The 17,736-nt window shown below is 45.9% G+C and overlaps 1 protein-coding gene across 1 annotated transcript; it reads right to left on the reverse strand.

Moving 5' to 3' along the window:
• On the reverse strand, positions 1-855 carry LOC308092268 (tetraspanin-5-like; the record flags this gene model as incomplete). The annotated part of the gene is made up of 1 exon (XM_080438116.1): positions 1-855. The coding sequence occupies one exon, from the start codon at positions 853-855 to the stop codon at positions 1-3; it is 855 nt and encodes a 284-aa protein (XP_080294242.1).
• Positions 856-17,736: the final 16,881 nt, after the last annotated feature.

A 17,736-nucleotide genomic window follows, 5' to 3' on the forward strand; every position in this document is an offset into this window, starting at 1 on the left:
CTAGGCTTGTCTCACAGACTCACAGTCACCTGGCCTCCAGTGGGATTTAACAAATGAGATTTTATTCAACAGCTTTATAGCCAGGCACGACCCCATGATGTTTACAAGTCCAGAAACGACAATGGCTATAATCCAAAAGTTCCAGTTGCTCTGAATCCAAAGCTTAACCTCCTCCACACAGCCATTGACATAGATATATCGGACTATATCTTGGTCTGACCCGTCTCCTTTACGTTTGCGAACACCATAACCACACTGTGTGTCGATGATGCCGTCTGTGGGGTCTTTGACACAACAGGAGAAAGGCACACCACATTGCTCCGTGCTGTTGTGCATGTCAGTGCAGTTGAAGTAAATGTTCAGGTTCCAGTCGTCAGGGCCTTGAGCTCCACAGCATGACCAATATCCCTGCATAGCGTCTATAATGTTCTGCAGGTCAATGTCATCGCGGTAGGCCTTGATGCCCTTCTTAAAGTATACGCTGAGCTGGTCTGTGACGTGGTCACTGAATAAGAACACCAGGAGGATAGCAATCAGCTCAAGGAAGAAGATCAATGTCAGGGACCCTGACAAAAACCTTAACAGGTAGGTGTTCTCCCGCAGCGCTCCGATACTGCCGGCAAAGCCCAGGACAAACATGACCACTCCGACCAAGAACAATAACCACACAGGGTCGAGAAGCCCCATGTTTGTGATGGACGACAGGTTGGAGAAGACCCCCTTTTCCTTCCATGCCCACAAGCCTATAGCCACGAGTGCGCTTCCAAGAAGCCAAAATATACTGTTGAATCCGAACAGTAAGTATTTCCAAAAGAGGCTGACCTTTGGTCCTTTAAAAAGATGGTTTATTCTCATTGGACTCATATCTGTGGATAGCTAGCTGAACATAAGCAAAGCTTCAGAAGGTTATTACTAATATAGGTAATTTGACAGTGGGCATCTAGAGGCCTCTTCTATAGGCTGATCAGAGCTCTGGTCCGACATCACACACAACGCAAACTGTTGTGATGCATACCTAACGATTCAGATTTGCGCAGGCGCTGTAGCAGTTTGTCAGTATCATGATCATTATCACGTCAGTATCACGACAGTATCATGGTCAGTATCATGGTCAGTATCATGGTCAGTATCATGGCAGTATCATGGTCAGTATCATGGTCAGTATCACGACAGTATCATGGTCAGTATCATGGCAGTAACTCAGTATCATGTCAGTATCATGTCAGTATCATGTCAGTATCATGACAGTATCATGGTCAGTATCATGGTCAGTATCATGACAGTATCATGGTCAGTATCATGGTCAGTATCATGGTCAGTATCATGGCAGTAACTCAGTATCATGTCAGTATCATGTCAGTATCATGTCAGTATCATGACAGTATCATGGTCAGTATCATGACAGTATCATGGTCAGTATCATGGTCAGTATCATGGTCAGTATCATGACAGTATCATGGTCAGTATTAAGGTCAGTATCATGACAGTATCATGGTCAGTATCATGACAGTATCATGGTCAGTATTATGGTCAGTATCATGGTCAGTATCATGGTCAGTATATTGACAGTATCATGTCAGTATCATGGTCAGTATCATGGTCAGTACAATGTCAGTATCATGGTCAGAACAATGTAAAAAAACATTTTAAAAAATGCCATGCTACACTATGTCGTCCAATGTAAAAAACATGTTTTTTTTAATGCCATGTCAATAAGCATCTTATAAGGACTTATAAGTATCTTATTAACTGTTAATTAATGCTTGTCAATAGGATGTTCGTTTGAAGTGCTCCCAAACAATATTTATCCTCGAAGTAGGAGAATTCAATGTTCATTTGGCAAAGGGACCTTATACTACATACATGAAGCAGGGCTGATGGAGACAGCTGCAAGTGGATTCAAGATACATTCTAAGGAGTTATGTTGCCCTCTGGTGGTGGTTTGTGTTCAAAGCATCAGTGAGAAAATACAGTTGATTGACTAACTAACTAGTAGTGAAAACAAAAGCCTGCCTACCTAACCAAACCAATGTTCATAAATACATAGGTGGCCACTAGCCTGGTAAACCCTCCCTCTGGAAATATCATTTTCCTTCCTGAAATCAAATGGAAATGAGATTTTCCGGAGGGAGGGTTTACCAGGCTAGGTGGCCACGGCCCCTTACCTAGTGTGCTTAACAAAGGTTCTGCCTCAGTGATGCCTATATAGAGGCCTCTGTTTTACCTGTCCCAAGGAGTATACACAATTTCTTTACAAACGTAGGAGAACAAATAAAGTTTCAAGTTTCAAAGGTCAAAACACAAGGTTACATTACAGTCAGAGGCAGGACTGGCGAATGGGAAGAGACCAGGCACAATTGGTGGGAAAGTAGTCTCGCGTAGCCAGACAACTAACTATTCCACAATCTCCGAATGCTATGATGGAGAGGTGCTATTGATGACGGAAGCATTTGAAAATTGTGGGAGGCAACAGTCTGGCCACGCGAGACTAGTGGGGAAGGGACCAGGTAATGGGTTGATTGACAGCTGATGATGAGGCGATGGTGACCATAGACATATGAAGGTAGACAGACGTCTCCTCCGGCTCTGAGGCGTCTGTATCTCGGGCGCCATTTTGTAGAAGGCAAGCTTCCTGACAACTGGCCAATCACAGCGCGTCTTTTCCGGGACTTGGCAGAATCTAGTTGTATAAAAATATAACAGGATATTTTTATACAACTAGATTCTGACAAGTCCCGGAAAAGATGCGCTGTGATAGGCTCTATGCACAGCTGCAGCAGCCGTATTGTAAGACATTCACAGGTGTTACCAATGATACTAATGAAGGCTCTGTTCCATTCTGGTCAAACAGAGTCAGGGTGCTGATATTGTGCATGTTGGCTCACTGGAAACACTCCCAAATTTACGGGTGTGTAACTCTAACGGTGCGTTTTAACAGCAGGCGATCAGGATAGTATTTTCCGGAAGTGCATTATATGTCTATGAGAGCCGGCAACTACGATAGGGCGAAGTGGGCGGGGGGGGCGATGAAAAGATGGATTTTCTTTATCTTTTGGACGATGTCGTCCGGCGATCGCCCGAGAGTCGCCCACTGTTAAAACGTACTGTGAGAGTTATGGGGGTCGTGGAAATTTAAAAATCTGAGAACCACTGTGCTACACTAAAATGGAACAGAGCCTTCATTAGTAGCATTGGTAACACCTGTGAAGGAAGTGATAATATGTCTGCTGTGCATAGAGCCTATTGGCCAGTAGTCAGGAAACTTGCCTTCTCCAAAATGGCGCCCGAGATACAGGTCGCTCCAATGAACTGCAGAGGCTAATGACGTCTAGGTTTATATATCTATGATGGTGACTGCAAGTGCCTGCAGAGAAGGACAGAGGGAGGGAGGGAGAGACAGACAGACAGACGGACAGACATACAGGTGGACACAGAAGAGCCCAGACACAACAAAAACAAAACAACGTGGAACTTAACACCCCAGAATCAAAACTAAACGTGGAACGAAGCAGTGTTAAGTTTGTATGCACTAATGCACCACATATCCCATTATTTGGGGGCCCACTTGCAATATCCTCACGGCCCACCAGTGTGGTCCCTGGCCCACATGTTGGGAAACACTGGCCTAGACAAATAAACGTACTTGCCGCAAATGTTCCATTCCCTCCGTCCCTCCATACCAGTGGTGTAAAGTAACCAAGTATATGTACACAAGTACTACTTAAGTGTAGCTCTGTATACCTCTTTAAGAGGTGTGCATAAAAGGGGTGACCAGGTTTGCGGCCCTCTGTTTGGCCAAAAGCCTGCATTTGGTGAAAGACTTGGAGGCTTGAGGTTTACAGCCGAATACTGGGTAAGGAAACATGTTAATGCTTTTGTAATTCATTTACGCAATATGGTAACATCATGTTACCATATTGCGTAAATGGGCGTAAAGGGGATATGTATATAACTCATTAAAACATGTTACTAACATGTTTTAATGAGTTATATACATATCACCTTTACAGAATTCGGCAAGTGTATTATGATTAAATCCATTATATCCTGTGGGCATTTGTCAGTGGGAGCCTTAAGGATATGTTGACTGAGTGTGTTGTGTTATTTTTTTTGTCTTTTTCTGCTATATTTTGTGTAATGTCTGGGATTATTCGTTATTGAGGGGTAACCAGATGTTTTATTCGTGATTTATTGTTTGATATAGAGACTGGGTTTTGTCAAAGATTGTATTGGGTCATGTGCAATAGTAGGGCTGAGGTAATAGGTATATACTGGCCTGGGCCATCAATTAATATTGCATGGTTTGGATTTTGTTTGCCGTGTTTACTTATTTACTCATTTGCTTTTGGTTTTGCGTATTTATATTATAGGACTTCATAGAGAGGCCCCTTTAGTAGGCCCTGAAGCCTTCGCCCCCTATCGCCTATTTGCCCCTTGGGCTTAGCCTTAGTCCCATTTTAAGATCTTGACTTTCCAGTTATAATAACCCCCCTTTCCCTTTGTATTTGAACCTGACTTCCATTTTATACTTGTTGAATAAACTTTTGATACATCAGCCTCCGTTCGGTTCTGTTCATTCTGAACCCGTATCTAATTGGAGAATCTTACATCGTCTCACACTCACACACACACACACACTGTGGAGTGTCGCTGTCTAGAACGCCAGGTGAGCGCTTCCACCAGGTTAGCCAGAGCTCTGAGGGAGGAGTTCAGCACCAAGGCCAGCTCCGGCCCCTGGGCCAGCTCATTGAGGGGAGGTATGTACCTAGGTCTGTTCTTAATCAGTTTGATGTGATGACACCTGCCCTCCAACTAACAGGCTGGAGACAGCTGCACTGAGTTGGGTCTGATCAAGCTCTAGCTAAAAAGGTGCTCACACTCCCTCAGTTCTGGCTGGCTCTCCTTGGTGGAAGGACTCTGCTCGGGCGGCAACATAGGACGCTCATATCTAATTGGAACGATACCCCGATCCGGGAAGAAGTTTTGTTGGAATTGTTTGATTAATTCCCCCCCCACCCTGCTGTTGTAAGGAATCCCCCCAATAAATCTGTTATTTTGTGCACTCAAAACCCTCTGCCTCTGTCTTGGTTCGTTCAGTCTTTACATTATGGTGGAGAATACGGGTAAAGACTGATCGCCGCCAACCCCAGACAGCATGGAACACGCACACGCCCTCACCACTCTGCTAAAAAGTCAGACTGAACTACAAAATGCGGTGCAGGAATTGTTAAAGAAAATTGACAGAGACAATAGAACCCCACGAGCCCCTGGTGATGTGCTCACCAAGTTATCCCCTGAGGACGATGTCGAGGCCTACTTAGAGGTGTTTGAGCGGACAGCTGCGCGAGAGCGATGGCTAGCGGCCGACTGGGCCGGTATAATTGCCCCGTTCCTGACCGGGGACACCCAGCGCGTTTCCCGTGACCTACCAGTGGCCGACGCAAGGGACTACCCCAAGCTGAAAGCGGCCATCCTTGCCCGACACGGGTATAGTCTGCCGGCCCGGGCCCAACGCTACCATGGCTGGACCTACGACCCCGCTCAGGCCCCACGGGCCCAGGTAGCCGCCCTGGTGCGGCACGCCCAAAGTTGGCTCACATATCCGGGGGAGCCTCCGTGGATAGAGAGGTTGATTATTGACAGATGTATAAGAGCGTTGCCGCCCGATGCACGAAAATATGCTGCCCAAGTCAGCCCTGGGGCCGTAGAAGACCTAGTTGCCCTCCTGGAGAACTACCAGGTCAGCCTGGAAATGATGAAGACGATGAAAGTGGAGGCCCCTCGGGGGGCCGCTGACGAGAGGACCAGCCGAGAACGTAGGCGGGGGACGCCGCCTGCACAGCCACCGTGTGTGCACGGGGACCTTTAGACCTGCACCAACGACCGACCGACCGTCCCGGTCATCGCCGAGGAAGTGTTATGTTTGTGGTCAGGAGGACCATATATCGTGGGCCTGCCCAGAGCGAGATGTCACCATGGCCTCCGCAGCGAGCTCCGATGCACCGCGACGCAGCCTACACACCTCCTCCTCCAACACTCCGGTGGGCCACCGACACGCCTTGCTCCCGGTGAAGGTGGATGGCACCGACGCCCTTGCACTGTTGGACTCGGGCAGTGCGGTCACGCTGGTCCGGGCGGACCTGGCAGGCCCGACTGGGACCACCACCGTCCCGGTGACGTGTGTGCACGGGGACATGCGGCATTATCCGGTCACTCAGGTTCGCATCCAGACGCCCCGAGGAGATGCCACCGTGCCGGCTGGTGTCGTGCCCAACCTACCAGTGCCACTCCTCATCGGCTCCGATTGTGTCCTCTTTGACCGGTATTGGTCGGCTGGAGTGCGTCGGGAGACCCCAAGGCCCCAGAGACGACGGGCCAGACGGGCGTCCCGAGTCACAGCCATACCTGCCTGCCCTGTGTTCCAGCCGGATTCGGAGGCTCCACGTACTGAAAGTTCAGAGGGAGATGGTGCTGCCAGTGAGGAGGAAGGGGCGACGGCCGCAGCGAACGAGGCGGGGGACCCCTCCGAGAACACAGAGACTGAACCCTTCTCTGAGTTTCCCCGCCTGGAGACGGCGGGCCCAACCCATGCTGGGGGCTTCGCCAGCGCCCAATGGGGCGACCCCAACTTGGAGACCGCGAGACAGAATGTGTCGGCAGTGGATGGCCGACTCGGCGAGGGGGTGAGTGAACTGGCCTCTCCTTATTTTGTTGTGAAAAATGGCCTGTTATATCGGGGAGTGAAAGCTAAGGGGGGGGACGTAATTGAACAGCTGTTGGTACCTAAGTCTTATGTCTCCCGAGTCCTCTACCTAGCCCACACTCACCAGCTGGGGGCCCACCTGGGAGTCCAAAAGACGTATGACCGCATCCTGGGCCGTTTCTATTGGCCAGGTGTGAAAAGAGCGGTGGAGGATTTCTGCAGGGGCTGTGCGGAATGCCAGAAGTCCGCACCACGGCCGAACCAGCGTAATCCCCTCATACCACTGCCCATTATTGGGACCCCATTCACCCGACTGGCTATGGACATCGTCGGACCCCTCCCGAAGTCTGCCCGGGGCCACAGGTTCATTCTGGTCATATTGGATTACGCCACACGATACCCTGAGGCCATTCCCCTTCGCACTGCCACGGCCAAGAACGTGGCCAGAGAGATGTTCCTATTGTTTAGCCGGGTTGGGATAGCAGAGGAGGTTTTAACAGACCAGGGAAGCTGCTTCATGTCACGAATCATGGCCGCCCTGTGTAAGTGGTTAAAAGTGAGACAGGTGCGTACCTCCGTCTACCATCCCCAGACGGACGGATTAGTAGAGCGGTTCAACAAGACTTTAAAGCAGATGCTCACCAAGCTGACAGACGTAGACGGAAAGAACTGGGACCAGTTATTGCCGTATGTTCTCTTTGCTATCCGCGAAGTACCCCAGGCCTCCACAGGGTTTTCACCCTTTGAACTGTTGTATGGTCGAAACCCCAGGGGCCTTCTGGACCTAGCTAAGGAAGCCTGGGCAAGCCAACCGTCTCCCCACCGAAGCATTATTGAGCACGTGGACCAGATGCAGACCAGGATGAAGAACGTCTGGCCGGTGGTGCGGGAGCACATGGAGAAGGCTCAAGCGGCCCAATGCCGAACCTACAACAGAGGTGCCCGCCTTCGTGAGTTCCAGGTGGGCGAGAAGGTTCTGGTGCTCGTGCCGAGTCACGAATGTAAATTCCTTGCCAAGTGGCAGGGGCCTTATGAGGTGGTCAGAAAGGTGGGGCCAGTGAACTACCGGGTAAGCCAGCCGGGCCGGCGAAAGGGCCATCAAATCTACCACATTAACATTCTTAAAAAGTGGCATGCTGCAGAAGTTCCACCCAACCCGGCCTTGTTAACTACTGTGTCTCCTCAGACCCCACCTCCTCCTGTCACAGGCACTGACCTCTCGCCCCCTCAGCAGCAGGACCTGAGAGAACTCATAAGTCGAAGCCGAGATGTGTTCTCGGAACTGCCGGGACGAACGACGGTCATCAAGCATGACATACAAAGCCCCCGGGGGACAGTGGTCCGACAGCGTCCATACCGGATACCGGAGGCCAGGCGAGAGGCCATACGAGAAGAGGTGAAAAAGATGTTGGAGCTGGGGGTGATTGAGGAGTCGTACAGCCCTTGGTCCAGCCCTATTGTAATTGTCCCGAAGCCGGATGGGACATTACGCTTCTGTAATGACTTTAGGAAGGTCAATGACGTCTCTCTTTTCGATGCCTATCCGATGCCACGCGTCGACGAACTCATTGAACGACTGGGGCCCGCTCGCTTTGTCAGCACACTGGATCTGACAAAAGGGTACTGGCAGGTCCCCTTGACGGAGAGAGCCAAGCCGAAGACCGCCTTCGCAACCCCGGACGGGCTTTTCCAGTATACTGTCCTCCCCTTCGGCGTCCATGGCGCCCCCGCCACCTTTCAACGTCTGATGGACCGTGTCCTCCGGCCCCACCAACAATATGCTGCGGCCTACCTGGACGACATTGTGATCCACAGCTCCACCTGGACCGACCACCTGCAGCATCTGGAGGCCGTTCTGGGGGCGCTCCGGCAGGCAAGGCTCACGGCGAATGCCAGGAAGTGTCGCCTAGGGCTGAATGAGACCGACTACCTTGGCTACACCATTGGGAGGGGGTGTGTGAAGCCACAGACGCAGAAAGTTGAGAAAATCCGAAACTGGCCACGGCCAGTTACAAAAAAACAGGTAAAATCTTTCCTCGGCCTGGTGTCCTACTATCAGAAATTCATTGCAAATTTTGCTACTGTGGCAGCACCCCTCTATGACTTAACCCGAAACTGCCTGCCCCACCATGTTAAGTGGACGGAAGAGACGGAGGCTGTCTTCCAGACACTGAGACGGGCCCTGTGTGAGGAGCCGGTCTTGGTGGCCCCTGACTTCACTAAACCCTTCGTTCTACTCACGGATGCGTCGGGCACTGGCATAGGGGCGGTCTTGGCACAGGTCATTGAGGGAGAAGAACATCCCATAACATTCATCAGCCGGAAGCTGCTGAAACACGAGAAGAACTACTCGACTGTGGAAAAGGAGTGCCTGGCGGTAAAGTGGGCCATACACCACCTGAGGTACTACCTATGGGGCAGGGAGTTCACCCTCGTGACAGACCACGCACCACTGAGGTGGATGTCCACAAATAAGGATAAGAACGACAGAGTCACCCGCTGGTTCCTTGAGTTACAGGACTACAAGTTCAGAGTGGAGCATCGACCAGGAAAGGACATCCAGCATGCAGATGCCATGTCCCGGTTGTACGAAGAGGAAGGACTTGAAGCTCCCACCCCAGGCGGCGAGCTTAGGGGGAGGGTATGTGGAGTGTCGCTGTCTAGAACGCCAGGTGAGCGCTTCCACCAGGTTAGCCAGAGCTCTGAGGGAGGAGTTCAGCACCAAGGCCAGCTCCGGCCCCTGGGCCAGCTCATTGAGGGGAGGTATGTACCTAGGTCTGTTCTTAATCAGTTTGATGTGATGACACCTGCCCTCCAACTAACAGGCTGGAGACAGCTGCACTGAGTTGGGTCTGATCAAGCTCTAGCTATAAAGGTGCTCACACTCCCTCAGTTCTGGCTGGCTCTCCTTGGTGGAAGGACTCTGCTCGGGCGGCAACATAGGACGCTCATATCTAATTGGAACGATACCCCGATCCAAGGAAGATTTAGAAAGGAAAGGACATACTTCCGTCCGTTCTCTAGATATATGACGGGTGGCAAACTCGCACCGGAAGTTCGATGAATTACATTGCAGTGGATGGAGCCGGCTGTAGCAGCTCATGAACAAACATTATTTCTGAATGATTGAGACCATTGTAAAATAATCGCTTCAGGAAAATAAAAGAAAACATATCACACATTTTTGCTGCTGTCTTGTTTTTCCATGTACACTCTACATAATTGTATTTAGGTATCCAAAGAGCAGAGAGTGTAAGATTCTCACTGGGCAGCCAGACTGATTGACAGTCACTGATTGACAGCTGTCTGCCAATCAATCAGTCAACACCTGTTGACAGCTCACAGGAGTGCCCCCGCACCCCCCCGTGTTGCATGCCACATGCGTGGGCGAATTATTTTTCAATAATAATGTAGAATACTCAGTTACAGTTAAAAGTTCAAAATGTACTTGAGTAAAAGTATAAAAGCATTTGCATCAAAATGTACTTAAAGTACCAAAAGTAAAAGCACTCATTAAACAAAATGTCCCATTTCAAGTTTTCAAATGTATACAAATCTTTTGAAAATAGCAGATCTACAAGCTCACAAGGCATCAAATCGTGATTTGTGATGCATTGTGAGCTTGTAGATCGGCTATTTTCTTACTGTATGTTTTGTAATAATAATCAAATCAATATAATAATCAATAATCAAATAATAATTAAAAAAGTTACTAAGTACATAAAGTGTTGTTACTTTATTTTAGTAATATATTACTATTACTTATTACCTTCCTTTTAAAGTAATACATTTCGTTACATATTACTGTCTGAGCAACAGTAATATATTAATATTACATATTACTTTTTAGTTACTTTAAAAAAAATAAGGTAAAATTGAACAATTAAATAATCTAGATTTTGTATTATTATTATTAGCCCACAAATTATTTTTGGGACACAGAGATGGCAGATGGGCAGGCATTTAAATTATAAGATAGGATTATAAATTACATTAATGAATCAATTTATTTACTTAAATTAATCAATTCATAAATAGACATATACCTTCTATAATGTACCTATAATGACATGACAAGACACAAGCCTCTTTCTATACCTTTTATTTAATTAAAATCCACAGAACAAGGACTGCATGAGATTTTAGAGATTAGGGGGGGTTGGGGAGATTAGGGGGGGTTGGGGAGATTAGCCCCCCCCCCTCCCCGATTTTTTCTCCTCTTGTACATATTTTTCATTTTTCTTTTATTTTTTTTGTGTGCATGGGGATCTCATTTTAAACAAGCTTAGTGCTTAATGAGTCTTCCAGTTTAGTAGACCTTGTATTGTGAATTTGTACTTCCATGTACTGTTGTTGTCATGTCTTACTAAATAAAGTACATCAATCAATCAATCAGCCATCACTGTCGTCTGTCATGGATGAACTTCAACCTGGTGTTTGCACTTGCTCACTTTTTGCTCCATACATTTACATAAACGTTCAGATTTCAAATATAAAGTGCTGACCCCATGGCCACAAATGTTACAATTATGTTTGGGCCCTCAAAAGTACCTGTATCTTCCGTATTGTTCAATAAAAAGCATTTAAATCCGATTGGTGGCCATTTTTTCATAGAGTTATAATGTATCAGAGTGCAATACACCTCCCAACAGATAGGGTCACGTAGTTAAGCATATGGAGAAATTATGGGGGAAATGTTCACCAATCGGATTAAAATGCTTTTTATTTAACAATTCAGAATATTCGGGTACTTCTGAGGGAACGTACATAATTGTAACATCCGTGGCCATGAGGTCAGCACTTTATATTCCACCTTCACTTTGGTGGGTAACGCACAAAGTAACGTAGTAACGTTGTGTCATTTTAATAATATATTACAGCTTCTCCTTGTAGTAATGCGTTATATTACCCGTTACCGCAATTCGATAATATGTTACGTAACAGCGTTACGTTACTAACGCACGTTACCCAACACCGTACTGTACATGTACTCAAGTACTGTATTTAATTACAATTTTGAGGCATTTGTACTTTACTCAAGTATTTCCAATTTCCAATACTTTTACTTCTACTCCACTACATCTCAGAGGCAAATATTGTGCTTTTACTCCACTACAATTATTTGAAAACTTTAATTTACTAGTTACTTTGTAGATTTTTATTATTATTACAAAACACAATACAGTAAGAAGATAGCCGATCTACAAGCTCACAATGCATTGGGGGGGGGGGGGGGGGGCGTGTGAGCTGTCAACAGGTGTTGACTGATTGGCAGACAGCTGTCAATCAGTGACTGTCAATCAGTCTGGCTGCCCAGTGAGAATCTTACTCTCTCTGCTCTTTGGATACCTAAATAACATTATGTAGAGTGTACATGGAAAAACAAGACAGCAGAAAAAAATGTGTGATATGTTTTCTTTTATTTTCCTGAAGCGATTATTTTACAATGGTCTCAATCATTCAGAAATAATGTTTGTTCATGAGCTGCTACAGCCGGCTCCATCCACTGCAATGTAATTCATCGAACTTCCGGTGCGAGTTTGCCACCCGTCATATATCTAGAGAACGGAAGGAAGTATGTCCTTTCCTTTCTAAATCTTCCTTGCCCCGATCCGGGAAGAAGTTTTGTTGGAATTGTTTGATTAATTCCCCCCCCACCCTGCTGTTGTAAGGAATCCCCCCAATAAATCTGTTATTTTGTGCACTCAAAACCCTCTGCCTCTGTCTTGGTTCGTTCAGTCTTTACAACACACACACACACACACACACACACACACACACACACACACACACACACACACACACACACACACACACTCATTATATGGTGTATGTGTTTGGAGGATCCCTCACTCACTCCTATTTGTGAGGGTGGCGTAGTCATTTCCTTATATACTGTAGCTGTGCCACATACTGTAAGTATAATTGTGATATATTTTTTACTTTACTGGACTAGTTCCAATTTTCAATACTTTTACTTCTACTCCACTACGAGGCAAATATTGTACTTTTACTCCACTACAATTATGTGACAGCTTTAGTTACTTTGTAGATTTTGATTATTATTACAAAACATACATTAGCCACTTCAGCCCTATATACTTCATAGCCGATCTACAAACTTTGCGACATGTTGTTGTGAGCTTGTAGATCTGCTATTTTCAAAGGATTTTTACACATTTTTATAAAGGCCTACATTTGAAAACTTGTGAAATGGCACATTCTGCATAATGAGCACTTTTACTTATGTTACTTCATGGTTTCTATGGAGTGACTCCTCACACGGATGGATCTCTGGAGGAGAGAGCCAGTCACCATGGGGAGCAGGAGGAGGGGAAACAGTTTGAGACGAGGAGAGGAGAGGAGAGAGAAGGGGAGGTGTTAAAAAAGACCACATTTCTAGTTTTTATTGTTATATTCTTAATGAGTGAAAAATGAAATGTTGTCTTTTTTAACACCTGTCCTTCCAGTTGCAATGTATCTCCACGGATGCTTTTGCATCTTTAAAACACCAGAGGGCAGAGTCCTTCCACAAACAAACCAGAAAGTCATCATGTTAACAGTGACCAGCACCATGTAGACGCAATAGGCTATAGACACAATGACCAGTACCGTGCCCTTATAAAATTAAGTTATGTTTTAAAAACAAATGTGGCCTACAGCACCCACGGTGCCTACAGGCAGCGTGCAAAAGACATTTGGCGCTGATCGGTTTGCTAGACTAGACCCGGACACACAGACTCAGAGTCACTGACCTACTAAGTACGTCTGAGACTGAGTAGGTCTAGATGGCAGGCCACTACAGTGCCACACTGAAAACAAGACAGGTCTGATAATAGCGTGGCCTAAGCCTATCCCTGCACATTTTGTGAATAATGTAATGATGTCATTAATATGATATCAGCGGTATGAAGTTGAGATACAGAGAAGAGAAGATGGGGCATATAGCCAGGAGGGGAAGTGGATCTGAGATGATAAATTCACCAAAGAAAAAAAACCTTTGTATAGTTAATATATTCCGGGATTACGTTTCTTGGTCTGCTGGCAGAGTGCATGTGAGGTGACACTGATCGTAGTGGTTGGCAAGATTAGCTGCACGCACACTTTTCTCCATATTTGGGCAAAAAACCCACATTTGGGCAAAGGTTGGGGGCAACACATACTGACAAACGTTCTAGATGGCTGACCTCTTCGGCTCCATGCTGTAAAAAAAGCCGAACTGAAGTCAATGAACAGCAGCCTAACAAAGACTCCCACACCCCCTTCCAGGCTCTCTCGCTCTCAAACAGCATCCTCTAGATCTCCTGCCTCTCCTTGAAGAACTTCTGTTCCGTTTTCCCTGGAGGGCTTTGTGGGGAGGTGCTGAGCTCCTTGTTGGTGAGTTTGGCATTCTTATTCTCAGAATCTTTTATTTCTAAAAAATAAGATGAGAAACAACGAGGGAAAAGAGTTTCAGATGCACTCCCCACCTTCTTATGAAGGTGGCATGGGAGATCATCAGTGGATCTGTTGGGACTGTGGGCAAACTGAAGTGGGCCGATAGGCAAATTGTTGGGAATATGGGCGCAGGTTTAATACCTAGTCGAGAATTACAATCGGAATAGGCAAAAAAAGTAAAACGGATACGCCTGTGAGAACTCCCTTATATTCTCTCTGCTTGGTGACTGATGACGATTTTGGCTCCACGACAGCATGTCTTTCTAAGGCTGCACTGAGGGTTCAGGGCTGACAGCGGCCACAGATCTGTCCACCTCAGTGGGGGGCTCTGTGGGCTCCTCAGCTGTGTGTGTCCCTGGCATGGGCTCCAGCAAAGGGTGTCTGCTTCCATGGCTGCAGGCTTCAACGACCTTTCTGCTTCCGCAGAGGGTTGAGTCCTGGTAGTTTGCCTTTCTTGATCTCCAACATCTCCCTCTTCTTTTTGCATTTGTTGTTGTCCAAAGCTTCCCTCTCCTGTTGTTGATCCAAACAGTCTCTTGCTCTATGCATTCTCTCCAGACTCTCTCTTTGTCAGCATCCTCACATTCACATACAGTCACGCTTCAATTTACACGCTCACGCTTCATAATAAGAGCCTTTACACGAGACTCACGCTTCCTAATAAGAGCCTGTACACCTTTAACTTCTATCTCTTTAGCAGGCGCCACTTTCGGAGGTTCTCTTATTAAAATCTCACGCTTCATAATAAGAGCCTTTACACGAGAATCTGTAGATGTAACATTCGTCTGGATGTGTCCTGGCCTCTCTTTTTTCTGAGGCGGCTCGGGTTCCTTAATAAGGAATGACTGATGCTTCATAACAAGACCCTTTACACCTTGTACACCTTGATGGAAGTATGTTGAGTATGTCTCTTTCTTCGCAAGCATTGGCTCTGGGTCCGGAATACCAGTCGACTCCCGGCTCCTAATAAGGGCCCTTACCGCTGCACGTTGACGGGACTCTGCTGACATCTGAGTATTTAGGTCCTGAATGAGAGACTCACATTTCACAAGAGCCTGTACACCTTCACCTTGATGATGATGATGAGAGTCTGCCGACATCTATTTCTGATCACCTGTGTTAAATCTTTGTACCCAATGAACAGGCTGAATGAGGTGAACTGTGCACCACTCCCGTCTGACCATGTCTTTTATTATGTACATGGGGTTACGTCTTTGATGACGTCACCCCTTGAACACACTGTGATTGGACAGTGGTCAGTGAGACTCTATTCAGCCAGGGTTTGCTAGTCAATAAAGTGTGGCTATGTAGGAATGAAATAGGGTCTGTCAGTGAGATTGAGTCAATCCGTGGATAATCTTAGTCAGTATTTATAGGATCACCCAGAAAACGTCACATCAATGTATGCCAAGGGGGACATTACATTACCTCCGCTAGGCCGAAGGCAAGGGGGGAGATTATATTTTCACCCGTCTCTGTGTCAGTCTGTGTGACTAATCCTGTAAACCACTACACACTGATAAGCGGCAATTGTCCTGTGTACGTTGGCAGCCGGCCAAGAAACTAAATCCCTGCAATATTTTTCAAATCCATCTATGACAACTGTTTTTGCGGCATGGCTCTGCAGCAAGGTTAGGTGAGCCGTCTATTAGTGGGTTTGTGGGTTTTCTTGTCTGGGACTATCTCATTGGTATCATTGGTAACACCAGTGAAGGAATTAAGGAAGCAAGCAGCCCAATGTCCTGCCAATATGGCTGCTGTGTATAGAATCTGTTACAAAATACTTTGGTAAAATCATCATCTCAGATTGAAGCCAGTCTGGAGCTGTGTGGAATTCCATCCAGTATTTGTGCAAGACTGATGTCATGGATATGATGTCAGTACTTGGAGCACAGTCTAAAGCCATAACTCCATATTTGGCAAGACTGACTCCAGAAGAAATAGGCTGAGAGAGAATCTTTCATGCATAAACAAATATCGGAAGCCCTCTGTCGCTATTTTCAGCATACAACAAAGTACGGTGATTAGTGCTGGTGGCTTGAAACGACCCTCAAATTAAAGCTTGGTGCACTGCTGCATTATAAGTAAATGTGTGGATTTAAATGCTGTTGTGTTTTGGGGGTAATGGAGTGGAGATTCCTGGATTTATATGTAGATCTGTGCCCTTTAGCATCACCTACTCAGAGACCGTGCAAGGCGGGAATGCATGCCCTACCCGGTTATGCAATATCCGTTGTACCCGTTGTCAGAGTACTTGCTGTACCCGTTGTTGGAGTACCCAGTGCGGTACCAGTTACCACCACAGTACTAATAACGATAGATATTACAATCAATCAGTAGTAGTTTTATAAATTGGCACCAGCCTTCTCGGGACGATGCTGTTTATGCAATACACGTTGTACTTATTGTCAGAGTACCTGTTCAGTGCGGTGATCACTACATACAGATCAACCAAATATAGATATCCGGGGATCCCTGATATCGTCAAAAACTGCTGACGTGGTGTTGATGACATACATGGGCATACATGGGAGACAGACGGACCTGCACAGTTCCGTTGCACTACGACTTATACTGATGCAACGGCACAAACGTGACACAAAGCTCGACCAATCCGTGAAGACGATGGGTTGGGTTGGCCAAACAGGGAAGCCGATGAAAATGAACATAAATCTTACTGACTGTAGCTTTATTACATTATTTTTGTTTTTTCTGGTGATGGTGGAAGATGAGAATGGCCCTGGCAGTCTTCTGTGCTGTAGTTGAATATTGAATTCAAAATTGTATTGAATTCAAATGACATTAGTCCCACGTTCTGCTTCACAGTATTATGTGCATACTGCTTATAGTGGAAAATGCAAACATATCCATACACCAAAACCTGGAATTTTCTAAGCTTTATTTGAGAAAATATATTTAGCAATACAAATATGTATAGAAACCACAAAATAATGTGTATCATAAAAGGTTATATAAACATTTAAATCTACATAAAACATTTTAATCTAAATGAAAATGATGTCAGTTCAGGTAGAATATCCTTGGTATAAAAATGTTATTTAAACAGCACGTACAAAACGTACAAATATGGCACTGAGGAAAAGGCTGAGAAAATACAGCTTAAGTTGGATATAGAATATAGAAGCACTGAAATATTGGTCTCCAGTCACAAATATCCAGTGCAAAACAAACAAGCAAAGAATATTAAGGCTACGTCTCTACTAATTATTAACCACTTTCAACATGGCCTTCATATTTTGGGTATGTCAAAATTCCCCAAAATATAAAAAACGTTATAAATAAAAATAGCGAACTTACAGCACGTCACAATGCTATGTGTTATGAGCTTGATCGGCTGTTTCAGCTATTTCTTTAAACATGCTTCAATCTATTTCAAACCATACATACATTCCACAAACCCACCCTCTCATACAAGCAGGCTCAACTTATCAGTGTTAAACACAACCCATGGATTTCCTTTTGAGGAGATGAGAAAGGCTGGATGATGATGATGATTATTATTAATTGCCGTAGGCCTGTATCATTGTCATATTTCAATGCGTTAACAATGGTTTGTCTTCTACACAAGGGAGATA

Source organism: Gymnoscopelus braueri (assembly GCF_963280865.1).
Source record: "Gymnoscopelus braueri genome assembly, chromosome: 9".
In the NCBI taxonomy this organism is placed as follows: Eukaryota; Metazoa; Chordata; class Actinopteri; order Myctophiformes; family Myctophidae; genus Gymnoscopelus; species Gymnoscopelus braueri.